Source organism: Lepidochelys kempii, chromosome 20, assembly GCF_965140285.1.
Source record: "Lepidochelys kempii isolate rLepKem1 chromosome 20, rLepKem1.hap1, whole genome shotgun sequence".
Taxonomy (NCBI): domain Eukaryota; kingdom Metazoa; phylum Chordata; order Testudines; family Cheloniidae; genus Lepidochelys; species Lepidochelys kempii.
Window position 1 is genome coordinate 721820 of NC_136399.1, and position 14526 is coordinate 736345.

Here is a 14526-nt window from a genome sequence, read left to right on the forward strand (position 1 = left end):
CAGGTGTGGAGCTCCTGTCCTGCTGTCCTTAGGAAGTGGGTGACAGATTCCCCTCCTCTGCACTGCTGAGATCTGTAGGAAATGTGGGGGATCCCAGTGCCCCAGATCTGCTGGTACTATAGAAAAAGTCATTCACCAGCTGCATGGGAACTGCTGCTGTGTGCCTGGTGCAGTAGTAAGCTTTGTGCTTCTGTGCCAATCCAGTGCAAACCTGCAGGGCTCTTGATTTTTCTTTTAAGAAACACAACGTTATACCTTTTGTTCTTTGTTTCCGTTAGAAGCTGAAATAATTAATATAACCCTTTATGCAAAATGCATAACTTACAGCATTACCATCAATGAAATACTGTAAGCATTAAAGAAACAGGAAATGACCAGTCAAAGTAATGTTCGTTAATATTCTGGTGCCCTTACAGATCACATGTTTGCTTAATAACCACATTGGTGTGTGAAAAATTCATATTCCCATCATCTTAAACACAGGGATCCTTGTTCATGCTTATGAACTTTCAACTTATCTGTCTTACAGCTTTCATCACCCAGAATATTAGAGAAGTTGTGTAAGTAGTTTTACAGGCCAGTGTTAAGGTTGTTTTGTGAATCTTCATATATCAGTATTGACAAAGTGTGAATTACAAAAATAATGGGGTATTTATGAAAATTACCTTAATTTGGTTATTTCCAGTCTGTTCAATGCTTATATTCTTTTATAGTCATGCTCTAGTTGCTTTACATAAGAGTTATATTTCTTCAGTAATGTTAAAATCTGCTTTAACAAGGCATTTGTGTAGGACAGTAAATATTGTGAATATAATGCAGCCGCTTCTGAACTTTAACAATGCACTGCAACACAACGTGGCAGCTTAGGATAAAGTGAAAAATACCATATCCAATTAAACCCACAGAGGAGACTTAGCTAGACAAAATGCACTTAAGTGGAGCAGAGCCAGATTTAGCACTCCTGCTATTGCCCAAAGGAATTTGGAGTTTTGAAGGAATGCGAGTTGATCTCTATTTGACATCTCATCTGAAAGCCAGGACCTCCAGCAGCAAAATGCCCCCTAACTCAAGGCTCTCAGTACTGACAAACGGAAGGCCAGCATCACTTCATTGAGGCCTAGGTTTTTCTTGCAGGTCTATTATCAAACACTGTCCAGGTTCCACCCTGCTTAGCTATTGAAACTGAAGGGTACCACAACCCAGCATGATGTTTCTTTTCCAATCTCCTTCTAAGGATTACATCTATAACCAATGTTTTCCCTCTTGTTTAGTTTACAAATCTGTAACTCAGGAGGAAGTCATGCCTTGTGAGACATTATTACAGCTCAGGTTCTAGCAGGAGATAACACAGCAGCTTTCTGTTCTAGGAGTTTGACCATCAGAAGGCAAATTTTCATCTAAAAGTACTTTTTTTTGAAGTATCTAGTGTCTAGAGTTTGCATTTAGAAATCACCCTAAGATGCTTTCACAAAAGCCAGGATAGCAGGGCAAAGCATTATTTTGTTATAGAGGACAGTAGCTGTTGCGTAATTGACACCTTACTTGGCCATTGGATAGTTGAAGGTGCACGTTAAATTGAATATCAGTTTTCTCCCTTTTCAAGAGAATTTCTCCGTTCCCCCTGATGTCACTGCAACTACCTCCTCATCCTCTTCCTCAGCACGCCCAGCAACTATTGACCTTCCTCCATCAGGAATCGTGAAAGGCACGCACAAGGGATCCAATCGATCTAGTCTCATGGACACTGCTGATGGTATGGAACCTTTCTGAGTACCCACAAATGAGAGCATGGCGTGGGAGGAGCTGAACTTGGGGGTGGTGGGGTCAGTGACGTGTATGACTTTCAGAATGTGCTTATACTTGCTGTAGGTTCCTGAACCAATTCAGACTCACTACAAACACACTGTTAAGTTTAAGTGGCTGCAGTGTCAGCTGTTATATACCCCCAGACTGTGGACACTCCCTTTCCTGTCTACCCACTCAGGAAAAAAAATTTTGGAGAGCTGAATAGACTTCACCGCACACCCTAACCTCAACACACTTAGCTCTGTTGATTCCAGAAGTCCAAGACTTTTGGCGCCAAGATTTTTTGTAGGTCACTTGCTCAGAGTTCTCGAGAGCCTACCTTCAACAGCTATTTTAGAGAATAACAGTTGCTTGGTGGGATGAAGCAGTTTTAATACTTCCCCAAACGTGCCTGAAACTAGGTTATAATTGCCTTTCAGGGAGACTGAATGTCTCAGAGGATGGGAGCTCAGAAGCTTTCTCTTCTAGATTGCTGAACCTAGATTGCTGACTCAGTTCCTGCCCTGTGATTTACATTCAGTGCCATCAGATGGCCTCTGAAGGGAATTTTCTTATAGGAGGTTTCTTGGTCTAGTTCCTGATGGACAAACAAATGAAAACAACGAACACCAAGGGCAATCTGAACGGTAGCCAAGAATTGAATGGGCCCTTCCCACTGCTTCCTCAGATTGCTAGTGAGACAGATGCCGTGAGGGGATGTGTGGGGAGCTTGCACTGCTGATGTACTTTCAGGGCAGAATAGTTCAGTCCCCAGGGGTGCTGATGGAAAAATAACCTGGCACCTTCCAGTGCTAAATTTACTGATACTGTGGTAGGTAAATGTCAAGCATCGGGTACAGAGCTGAAGCTTATGAATAGTGTACTGAGAAGGAAAGGAAGGCCTGGATAGAACTCTTTGTGAGGAAGGAATTGATTTTTAAATGAACCCAACAAAGATTAGTCACACTTAGGAAAACTGTTACTCTTTGGGTTGGGTTTTCAAAGGAGCCTTTATCTCCCTGCAACATCTAACTTCATGTTGAAGGTGCAGCTAGTAAGTGAGGGTAGCATTTTCTGTCTCTCTCTTCAGCTTCTTGCCTTTTGGTAACAAAGTCCAGAATTTATATGTGGGTTTGTTGCTTTTAAAATGCTGTTGTGTTGGAAGCCACACAAACCGAGGAGAGACTAATGAAAATACAATTCTTAACTACAGTTTTGGTACTATAAAGCTGATGATACTGATCATAAACTGTTTGGTGTAAGTCTCTGAGGTAAAAGTGGTGTCAATGCTTGTAATTCTTACAACACCCTCTGCTGGTCAAGTCATGCAATGGCACTGGCAGTTATTCTGAAGACATGCTAAATTGCGTGCCACTTCACAGCCCATGTAACATACCAAAGACAGATGGGGATGAGACTTCAGAGAGGGAGGAGATAAGTTACTAACAATTTCTGCCCTCTTGGTTAAAATAGAACCAAGCCCAACAGTGTCAGTCTTAATTGGCCTTGGTGGTTAAGACTGTGCCTCTTGACAGGGCAAGTGGGCACATCAGGAGAAAATAATTTCTTGCGAAGGGAGGTAGGAAATTAATGTTGCTAGAGATGACAAGCTCATTGATTAGCTGAATTCTTTCCCTTCCCCTTTAGGTGTCCCTGTAAGTAGCAGAGTCTCCACAAAAATTCAACAGCTGCTCAACACCCTGAAACGACCAAAAAGGCCACCCCTGAAGGAATTTTTTGTGGATGATTTTGAAGAAATCGTGGAAGGTAACAACCAGCAAGAAATGCTCTTATTGCTTATGTGTTGTGAGCACAAACACATGATGTGTTTGTTATGCTGTTGTACAGAGTTGACTTAGAGATCGACTTCCTCTTTAAAGGTGATATGAGCGCCCGTGGACTGTCCGTGGCCAAGCTCCAGGGTAGACTGTAGTCATTAAAGTAATCCATTGCCCAGTGGATGGATGGATGGTGTAACTCTCCAGGGCTGTCAGTCCAGCCCCTTACACCCACACTATATTAATGCAAACTGCTTAGACTTTTTTACACAAAGTTTAAATTGGTTTTGAAAGCCTAATTTCTAAGGTCACCTGAACCCTAATAATTTCCCAAAGGAAAAGTGGGTTGTTGGTTTTAGGTTTTTTTGCATCAGTGACTTCAAAGCAACTTGTGGCTTGTTGGTTCAGTACGGAGGAATTCCATTCTATTTCATATAAGTTTTTACTGCCCTCATTACTGCAGTTTCTGAGTGCCTTTCAATCATGCATTAAGCAGCCTGACTAACGTGTCACATGTGGTTTGTTCTCTCTCTCATCCTCTCCCCAGGGGGAATGTTGTTTGTGCAGGGCAGTGTTTTGGTTTTGGCAGGGTTTCATTTGGGGTTTATAAATGTACAGGCTGCCTTGTGTTCTGTGTGGAACAGCATTTGTTTTCACTTCTCTTCCCTGCTTGTATGTGAGCTGGGACTAACTGGGTGGGGGGGGATTTAATTTTCTTTCAGTCCCGCAGCCTGACCCAAACCAGCCCAAACCAGAGGGGCGCCAGATGACACCTGTGAAGGGAGAGCCGCTCGGAGTCGTTTGTAATTGGCCTCCTGCCTTAGAAGCAGCACTGAAGCGCTGGGGGACCACACAGGCCAAATGCCCCTGTCTGACCGCACTGGATGTTACAGGAAAACCAGTCTATACCCTGACCTATGGTGAGTGGTATATTTCTGCTGCTGCATCGTTCTTACAGTGCTGGGGTGTGGTAGAGCACAAATTGACAGCTGGCAGCCAGATTGGAAAAATGTTTGCCCAAATTCCTGGGGTGCGAGAGGTTTGTAGACAAAACATTATAAATCCAGCATGAGAGGGGAGATTCTGCAGACATCTTATTGTAATGAGTTTTCCTGTCTCTGGTGGTCAGTCTCCTCCTTGTACTGACTTCACACTGATACAGCACTGTAAATGTGCAGGACACTTTACAGCACATAGCATATGACCAGATCCCTTCCCTCAAATAGATCAGGGGAGGGACATGTGAACACAGGTAGAGGGATTCTTGGAAGCAGTGGATTTGAAGGGAGGATATGGGAGGTGGCATGTGACCCTGTTTGAGACAAGGTTGGAGACCATTCCAAGTACAGGGGGAGCATGAAAGGCGGAGCCAAGCCAAGAGTTGGAGTTAACGCTGATGGGCGCTGTGAGGAGCACAGGAGGACATGGAGCAGGTACTGATGAAGTTTTCATTGTCTCTAGAAATAGTTGTAGATTCAACATCCACCTTTGCTCTTTGTTGCCGCTTAATTAAGAATCTGATCTGAGTCTGTGTGAAAACAGGAGACAGTGTTGCCTTCATGTCACTCTTGGATTTACCCAGTTTCTCTTTGTGATGATTAGCATAGCCAGGCAATAGCAAAACAGCTACTTGTGTCCTTTTTAAAGGGAAGCCTTAAATTTAATTTTTCTGAATCAAACTTGCATAAGGATTAAGTCCTGGGTATATCTAAAGGATTCTTGCAGGTTGGATTTGCCTTTGCACCTTCTTATTGTTACATGAAGTACTGCAGGGGGCTGGGCTTTGGATTTCTGGGTCCGTTCCCATTTCTGTCACTCATAGTCACCGTGGGCAAATCACTCAGCCTCTTCGTGCTTCCACTTCTGCAAAATAGGGCTTAGGATCCTTTAGCTGTTACTACTACTTAGGCTGTGATTGGTTGATGTGGAGTTGGCAAACTTCTTCCCTTTGTGTTTTAGGTAAATTGTGGAGCAGAAGCCTTAAGCTGGCCTACACGCTGCTTAATAAACTGGGGACCAAAAACGAACCCGTGTTAAAGCCTGGAGACAGGGTAATGAGCTTGGGAATGTTTGACTCTTCCTGTGAAATGGGAAGAGGGTGTTTTTGCATTGTCACTTGCCATGAACATTACAGTCTTGTCCTTTTTAATAAGGGCAAGTGCATGACTCTTATCCAAGGGGCCAGCTGTGTTTTAAAGAAATGTTTCCAGGCTGCATGGAAAGACCCCTGTCCAGCCCTCAGAAAGAGAACTCCTGGGCTGAGATTTTCAAAAGTGTCTGGAGGAGTCCCTAACTCCCCTTTGAAAATCTCTCCTACACGATCCTCTCTCTCTAGGAGCAATGCCTGCAAAATGTCAGAGGTCTTACCACGCTGCTCTTGATATTAGCGAAAAGGTTCAGTTCGCTCTTCTTCCCATTGTATGCATGTATATGTACAGAGATTAACTACAGCTGTATATGTATAGGAATATAAAAACACACACAGCCTTGTACATTGTGCAGAGCTCCCAAAGAGAAGACCTGTATGGGATGCTGTGCTAGAATCTGAACATGCATGACCAATGCACAGCTACAGACTAGGGACCGAATGGCTAGGCAGCAGTTCTGCGGAAAAGGACCTAGGGGTGACAGTGGACGAGAAGCTGGATATGAGTCAGCAGTGTGCCCTTGTTGCCAAGAAGGCCAATGGCATTTTGGGATGTATAAGTAGGGGCATAGCGAGCAGATCGAGGGACGTGATCGTTCCCCTCTATTCGACATTGGTGAGGCCTCATCTGGAGTACTGTGTCCAGTTTTGGGCCCCACACTTCAAGAAGGATGTGGATAAATTGGAGAGAGTCCAGCGAAGGGCAACAAAAATGATTAGGGGACTGGAACACATGAGTTATGAGGAGAGGCTGAGGGAGCTGGGATTGTTTAGCCTGCAGAAGAGAAGAATGAGGGGGGATTTGATAGCTGCTTTCAACTACCTGAAAGGGGGTTCCAAAGAGGATGGCTCTAGACTGTTCTCAATGGTAGCAGATGACAGAACGAGGAGTAATGGTCTCAAGTTGCAGTGGGGGAGGTTTAGATTGGATATTAGGAAAAACTTTTTCACTAAGAGGGTGGTGAAACACTGGAATGAGTTACCTAGGGAGGTGGTAGAATCTCCTTCCTTAGAGGTTTTTAAGGTCAGGCTTGACAAAGCCCTGGCTGGGATGATTTAACTGGGAATTGGTCCTGCTTTGAGCAGGGGGTTGGACTAGATGACCTTCTGGGGTCCCTTCCAACCCTGATATTCTATGATTCTATGACCTCCCTTTTAAAAATGCCTGAAAAGCTATGAAGTTTATCTTTGTCCCTTTCCCACCTCTGAAACTAAAATGCCAAAATTCCTCACTGGACCCTGATTCGAGGGTTGATGATCATGTCAGCATCATGCTAAAGAGGATATTTTACGATGGGCAAGTTGGTATTATTGTTCATTTTAATAGACCCCACTTAAAAAAGAATCTGTAAAGAGAATTTGTCCTAATAACCTACTCTGGAATATCATTACTGCCCTTTTTGAATCCATACCCATGGGAGGATCACTAAAAAGTAAACTTCTCACATGCAAAGATACAATGCAGTAGGAATTGGCCTGTCAGAGGGGAAAGCTGTGAAATGAGCGAACTGTAATAATAAAAATCTTGGGTTGGTTTTGTAGGAATAACATGGCAAGGGAGTAAACGCTTTATTGAAAGAGGTTCTGCATTACACGTTTCTACCATCTACAAATTTGCTCTAAACCGAGAATTTGATTTTCGTAAATTCTTAATTGCTAACCATAGTTTAATATTTCATGTGTTAGGACAAAACGGAGTTCAATGGATTTTTTGGCAACATTTTCACTTCATGGGCTGTAGATGGGATCAGCCATTGAGATGACTTTAATTCTTTTTTTTAATTAAACAGCGTAATCACTGAGTATGTAACAAACCCAACTTTAATGTTGTGCCTCATATCTTCTCTAACCAAATACTTCTGTGAATTGTAGGTAGCCCTTGTTTATCCCAACAATGACCCAGTCATGTTCATGGTGGCGTTTTATGGCTGTCTGCTAGCGGAAGTGATCCCAGTGCCTATAGAGGTACCTCTTACCAGAAAGGTAACGTTGATGCATCTTAGAGGAGTGGATCGGCTGATGTGGGATGAAAACCAAGTCAGACCATCAGCCTCTGATTTGATAGCATTTCATAATGATCCACGGCGCCTTTTAGCAGTTCTTCTTCTGTACCAGCTCAGTGTGTAAGAATTATAGGCACGTGCCATTGCAGAGTCTAAAACTGTGAAAATTCTTTGGCTGCCTAGAAGAATTTTGCTCAACAGCTGAGAGAACAATGGACTTCCTTAGACACTGTGATGGACACATGTCTATAACCTGTCCTTGTTAATCTCCCTGCAGCTCCCTTCTGACTTCAATGGGAGTTGTGGATGCTTAGCACATCTGAAAAATAGACCTTTATTCCCAGTCACTTCTTGCTGTATAATCCCTGCTCCCAGAAGAGGTTTTTCCTAACGTTGCTACATTATTGCCATTCTAAAAGCTGAGAAACAATAGAATTTCATGAGACGAAACCATGGTAGCATAATAATGGTAACCATACATCAAGAGTGGTGGTAATGAAATGGTCGGTAATGCTGTGGGTTTCTAGAGCTTTGCTTTGCAGCCTCAACATGACAACTGCTGTGGTAACCAAATGAAATTAAAGCTTCTACCAATATTTGGCCAGTCAAGTCACTTGATCAGCTACTCATTCCAGTGCTTTTATCTTTGTGCAATAGGGTTAGTCAGTTACAGGGGGACAGAGAGGGTATGTTTATTATTTTGATGTATTTCCATTTTCATTTTTTGATGCTTGTTTGAAGATTTAGTGCTTTCCCTAGTGAAAATAAACCATGTGAGTGCAATGGCTATATGCTGACATCCATATGAATAGGCCCATCTCATCACTGAAATCATCTGCCTTTCACCTCTGGCCATTAATGGTTATGCCAGTGCAACATTGTCTGTTTTTTTCCTTGAGAACCAGAAACTTTTCCCAGTCTTCCCACTTGCATCCCTGGACCTCAGGATTAAGTGAAGGGAACAGACTTGTTCTCAGAACATGAAGTTATCTTCCATATTTTTACAATAGGTTCTCATTTTTCTGTGGACTTTTATTTGCTCACAGAAATACATCTGTCACAGCTGCTCAGCCTGCCCTAGGGAACAAATTCTGTCAGCATGAGAGTCCCCATTACACCCAGCATGCCTTCATGATGCATATATTGTTTTCTAGAGCATGTTAACATATGACTGTATCCATATCCTCACTGCCAGACTGTGGTTGTCATTTGAGTTTCAAACCATTGCCAGACGTCCATGGGACAAATCAGATGAAACAGAACGTTGTTTTTTCCCAATGTGGTCCATAATGTTACCGATCCAGTTACCAAAGCATTACCATGCCTTGATTTTTGGTAAGGGTAAAGTTGGCTTCATACTCTCCCATCATCTGGAACTCACAGTGGCTATTTTCTTTTCCTTCAGGATGCTGGTGGTCAGCAGATTGGCTTCCTCTTGGGGAGCTGTGGCATCACTTTGGCTCTCACCACTGAGGTTTGTCTGAAGGGGCTGCCAAAAACCCAGAATGGAGAGATTGTGCAGTTTAAAGGTTAGTTCAGTCACACTTTTGTTTTGACCTGTTCGCCCCAGGGCTGAACTCTAAAACTAGCTGTTAGAAGTCAAAAACCATGTGCTGTTTTGCTCTTCTCTGGGTTGAGTGAGCAAGGTTTGCAGTGGGGTCGTTGCCTTGTTTGGGACTATGAATTGTATGCACCACTGAGGCACAAACTTATGCATGTCTCTGACAGAGCCAGTGCATTGCAGTGTAGATTAGGATGAGGCCACTTTAGAAACCAACATTCTGCTAGAACCAGTTCAGCAGTGTTTGGAGAGAGAAAAATCATGGTCTCTTTAATGTTACATCAGAGCTATATTTATAAACACTGCAGGGTCAATTTGTGAGTGGGCGAAAGAGCCCACCACCGCTTGCAAGCCCTAGATGTACTGGTTCATGGGAAGAGGGATGAGTTTGTCTAGCTAGTGATCTGCCTTGGGTTGATTTGTATGTTTGCAGTCATCTGATAATCCTAAACCAAGCATAGTTGCTCCCCTTGTCAAATGACATCAAATTATCAGCGCAAATTACACAGCGCGTCATTTTCTATCAAATGATCCTTGTGGTTCTGTCGGAAGTAAACCCAATCAAGTCCAAATCACGTTTGGTTTTAAAGCTATGCATTTCCTTCAAATTAATTTGCATTTTGCTTATTTAACTTTGCTGCTAGGAAAACAAGCCCTAAGTGATATGGGCAAATGATCACTTCTATATTTCAGATGAATATAGATTCTTTCAGCAGATACAGGTCTTAAGGTTGCCTTTGATTTCGGCTCTAGGTTGGCCCAGACTCAAATGGGTTGTGACAGACTCAAAGTATCTCTCCAAGTCACCAAAGGACTGGCAGCCCAACATCTCAACTGCAGGAACTGAGCCGGCATATATTGAGGTGGGTAGTGAATGATGGTCAGAAATGAGCTTCTCTGGATTGAATTTAATGCACAGAAGCCATCAAAATGGTAGCACTTTCAAGTGAGCTGTTCCAAACTTGCCAATTTCCTGCCAAAACAATACACTTTTCATCATGTACAACTTGCCATGATGCTTGTTTTTAGTCATATACCAGTTTGTGACTTTGTTTGCTGTTCAAAATGCAGAGGAAGACACAATCTCTGCTCCAAAGACAAGTGAAACAATTCATATACAGTGTGTGGGATGACTAGAGAGTGGCTTAATCTGACCGCACTGTAGGGTTGCTCACAGGAGTGTATCAGCACATCTTAGCTAAGGCTTAGTGCTGGGAGACTTGGTACAGTCCACCCTGTAGCTCGGGGGGGGGCTCTCCTGTGATCACCTTTTCATTCGGTCTGTTTAATTCTGTTAGTACTTGGTAACATTCAGATTTCTGCCTTTGTTTCACATGGCAACACTTTGGATTGTTCACTTCTCACGGTATGGCCTGTCTTCCTCTGTGCATCCCAGTAATACTAACTGGGAACTACTGCATCCTAAATAATATCAGTGTTTGGGTGTCATCTACCCTACAGACTGCTTTTTCAGTTTGCCTTTTGTATCTTGGAGTCATCGTGGATAGTTCTCTGAAAACATCCACGCAATGTGCAGCGGCAGTCAAAAAAGCTAACAGAATGTTGGGAATCATTAAGAAAGGGATCGATAGTAAGACAGAAAATATCATATTGCCCCTATATAAATCCATGGTACGCCCACATCTTGAATACTGCGTGCAGATGTGGTCACCCCATCTCAAAAAGGGTGTATTGGAATTGGAAAAGGTTCAGAAAAGGGCAACAAAAATGATTCAGGATATGGAACGGCTGCTATATGAGGAGAGATTAATAAGAATGGGACTTTTCAGCTTGAAAAAGGGACGACTGGGGTGGATATGACAGAGGTCTATAAAATCATGACTGGTGTGGAGAAAGTAAATAAGGAAGTCTTTACTTCTTCTTATAACACAAAAACTAGGGGTCACCAAATGAAATTAATAGGCAGCATGTTTAAAACAAATAAAAGGAAGTATTTCTCCACACAACACACATTCAGCCTGTGGAACTCCTTGCCAGAGGATGTTGTGAAGGCCAAGACTATAACAGCGTTCAAAAAGAACTAGATAAATTCATGGAGGATAGGTCCATCAATGGCTATTAGCCAGGATGGGTAGGGATGGTGTCCCTAGCCTCTGTTTGCCAGAAGTTGGGGAATGGGTGACGGGATGGATCACTTGGTAAGTACCTGTTCTGTTCATTCCCTCTGAGGCACCTGGCATTGGCCACTGTCAGAAAACAGGATACCGAGCTAGTATGGCCGTTCTTATGTTCTTATTATGTTTGTTGCTTTCCAGTACAAGACTAGTAAGGAAGGCAGTGTGATGGGGGTGACAGTGTCTCGTATTGCCATGCTGTCTCATTGTCAGGCTCTGTCTCAGGCTTGCAACTACTCAGAAGGTGAGTAGTGTCACATGGTGGATATGTGCACGAAGGGGTGAAAGCTCGGCTCGCTGCAAGATCATTCTTTCCAGTGCTCAGTCAGATGGATTTTAAAAGTTTAAACTATCTCAGAAATTAAAAATCTTAGCTTAAACGTAGACAAAGGTCAACCCATAATTATCTCCACCTCAGCCCACGCCCTGCCCAACAGGTTTAACAGAAAGGGACAAAAGGTGGGCTTTGCAGTGTGCATGGAGGTTTACAGATCCATGGCTTGGTGAACTGGGGGATGGGAGGAGCAAAATTGCACAAGCTCCAAACTTGAGGATCCTTTTTCAAAGAACATCATGCCACTAGCTCTCTTTCACTTGCATTGAAGGAGCTCCTGCTGGAATGCCTCTTCTCACCTCCATGCTGGCAATGCACACGCACCGTGGCCTCTCAGATAACCAGGTCCCAAACTAGTTTGAGCTTTACAGGTTAAATCCAGTTATGGAGAACAGAAATTACCAGTCATGATCTCAGAGCTCCTTTAATGAGTTGTATGTCATCATTTCTGTTTGACATGCAACTGTGTTCCTTTTGGGAGCCATTCCATTCATTTCCACTGCTCCTAAGGGTCAGTCTTCCAAGGCATTTGAATGATGGCTCTATAACCTCTTTCCACTCAACACCTCATGTATAAGGAGGCTAGGACACTCCAATATTACAGTGATGAATGTGGTATAAAAGCCTAGAGATGCCAGACGTTATATTCTTGCAGCTGTCTGTAAGGTGTTCCTTCCCTTAAATTCAGATTTTGTTTTATGTAGGTCTTCTGTGTCTTACCATTCTTTTTACTGTGCTCTGTGTATGCACCTGTGTGTACCTGTTTTGTATTATCCATAACAAGGAGCTTGGAATCTATTTAATAATGCATAAGAGGACAAATGGACTAGGCTAAACGCTTGCTGTTTGCATAATGCCGCCAGTATGTGCTGCCATGGAGAGGTGTTTGCATGGTGTCTAAGTACTGTATGAAACGCTTAAGAAATAATTGGCACTTTGAGTTTGCCAAGCTTAAGGGAAACAGTGATCTTTAAATGTTTGTAAAGAAAATGCCAAGGTGAAAAAACAAGAGTTGTGTCCTCCGCAGCTTCAAAGTTCCTGGCATCTGCCTGAAGGGAACCACTTAGCCTGCTGGTTTGGGAGCCCAGCAGGAGCTGCCTCAGGGAGCTAACTTGACTTTGCATTGGGAAAGGGGCAAGTTCCAATATCAGTAATACAGCCGCATCTTCCCAGTTATCTGCCAAATTTCTTATATCACAACTTTCCTCTTCCAGGTGAAACCATAGTGAATGTTCTGGATTTCAAGAAGGACGCAGGGCTCTGGCATGGCATGTTAACGGTGAGCTGGTGCTTCAGGGAGAAAACTGGCAGGATGGTTGTTCTGGGTATTTTACTGTCGTTCCTGATTACAATGTGAAGTAGTGTTTGAGGAGGAGAGTTGGGCTCAGTCCGCGCTCAGATCCAGCTTTACGCACTTCCTTTGGAGTCAGTGCAGATCTGCAGGCAGGAGCAATAATGTCTTCTGCCTAGTCATCATACTCTCTGTTCATTCAAATGAGGCTTTGAAATATTAACTGCAGGAAGTGCACAGGCTTTACCAGGCATTGGGAGGGAAAAGGGGACTCCCATCTCTGATTTATATTGGATATATTTTGTTGGCCCTTTCCCACAAATCTCTCTGCTTTCCAGAATGTAATGAACAAGCTGCACACCCTCAGCGTGCCCTACTCTGTGATGAAAACCTGCCCACTCTCCTGGGTGCAGAGAGTTCATACCCACAAAGGTAACAATGGCATTCCTTAAGATTCTAGCATGTGGCTTTCCAGACGAACATTTGTGGGGCACTGCACTTCTATTTAAAGCTTGGGAGCCTGCCTGATTGCTAGTCAGAATCCTACCAAGTGGCCCAAAACCCTGGATTCTTTTCAATGTGTGCATAGGGCAGGCCACAGAGAGCTTGATGCGGAATCCACAGGTTTGTATGTTGCAAGATGGTGCTGGTAGGCCAGGGGAATGGCATCAACATGCAGGGGCCGCTAACCCCAAGCCCTAGCTGAAACACATGGAGGGCCACAGTCACTCTGCCTAGTATGTAGTAGCAGTTTTGACCTGGTAGTGTGGGTGCCCTACCTTCACCTCCCGTATCAGAGGAGAATTCCATCCCTGCAACCTCTGTTACTTAACCTTCAAATGGGCAAAAGGATTTGCGTCTGTGAGCTGAAGATACTTGCCCTAATGGGAGGATACTGGTGTTAGGCCCCTGCAGCTTCACTGAAAAAAGCATTCAGCAAATGGTTTTATTTGTACTAACTTCATTTGCTCCCTTCGTTTGCAGCGAAGGTGGCTTTAGTGAAGTGTCGAGACTTGCACTGGGCCATGATGGCTCATCGGGACCAAAGAGATGTCAGCCTGAGTTCTCTGAGGATGCTGATTGTAACTGACGGTGCTAATCCCTGTGAGTATTCCCTCACACGGCTGCCATGAGAGAGGTTCCTCTGATCATGTTTTCAGTCACTTCCATGCATGGGTGGCAGGTGAACCCCTGTTTTGGGGAGGCAAGCCTGCTGGCCCCACCCCTTCTGCCCAGGGCCCCACCCCCAAACACCGGAGCCCCGAAACCCCCCTCCCACCCTGTAAAAGTAGAAGCCCTGACCCAGGGGGGCCCCGAGACTGGAGGAACCCCACCCGCCCGCCCCAGCCACATTGGGCCGAGCCGCCAACCTCCCCAAGCACTGGGCTGGCGAGCCACCGGCTCCCCCACCTGCCAGAGTCGGGCCGAGCTGCCAGCCTCTCCCAGAGCCAGGCAGGGCTGAGCCACCAGCCTCTCCCAGCGCCGGGCAGGAC

At 44.2% G+C, this 14526-nt stretch overlaps 1 protein-coding gene across 8 annotated transcripts in view; it reads left to right on the plus strand.

The window, feature by feature from the left end:
* The window catches only part of DIP2B (DIP2 acetate--CoA ligase B (putative)), a 133851-nt gene that overhangs the window by 82758 nt on the left and 36567 nt on the right, over positions 1-14526 (plus strand). For 4 of the 8 annotated variants that reach the window (XM_073319096.1, XM_073319102.1, XM_073319100.1 and 1 more), the window contains 11 exons: positions 1604-1753; positions 3433-3552; positions 4286-4483; positions 5523-5614; positions 7582-7692; positions 9118-9241; positions 9967-10136; positions 11550-11652; positions 12957-13021; positions 13372-13465; positions 14018-14137. In XM_073319096.1, the coding sequence (XP_073175197.1) occupies positions 1604-1753; positions 3433-3552; positions 4286-4483; positions 5523-5614; positions 7582-7692; positions 9118-9241; positions 9967-10136; positions 11550-11652; positions 12957-13021; positions 13372-13465; positions 14018-14137 (1347 nt within the window). The remainder of the gene's footprint in view (positions 1-1603; positions 1754-3432; positions 3553-4285; positions 4484-5522; positions 5615-7581; positions 7693-9117; positions 9242-9966; positions 10137-11549; positions 11653-12956; positions 13022-13371; positions 13466-14017; positions 14138-14526) is intronic. The other 4 variants (XM_073319099.1, XM_073319104.1, XM_073319098.1 and 1 more) reach the window with 3 other exon arrangements.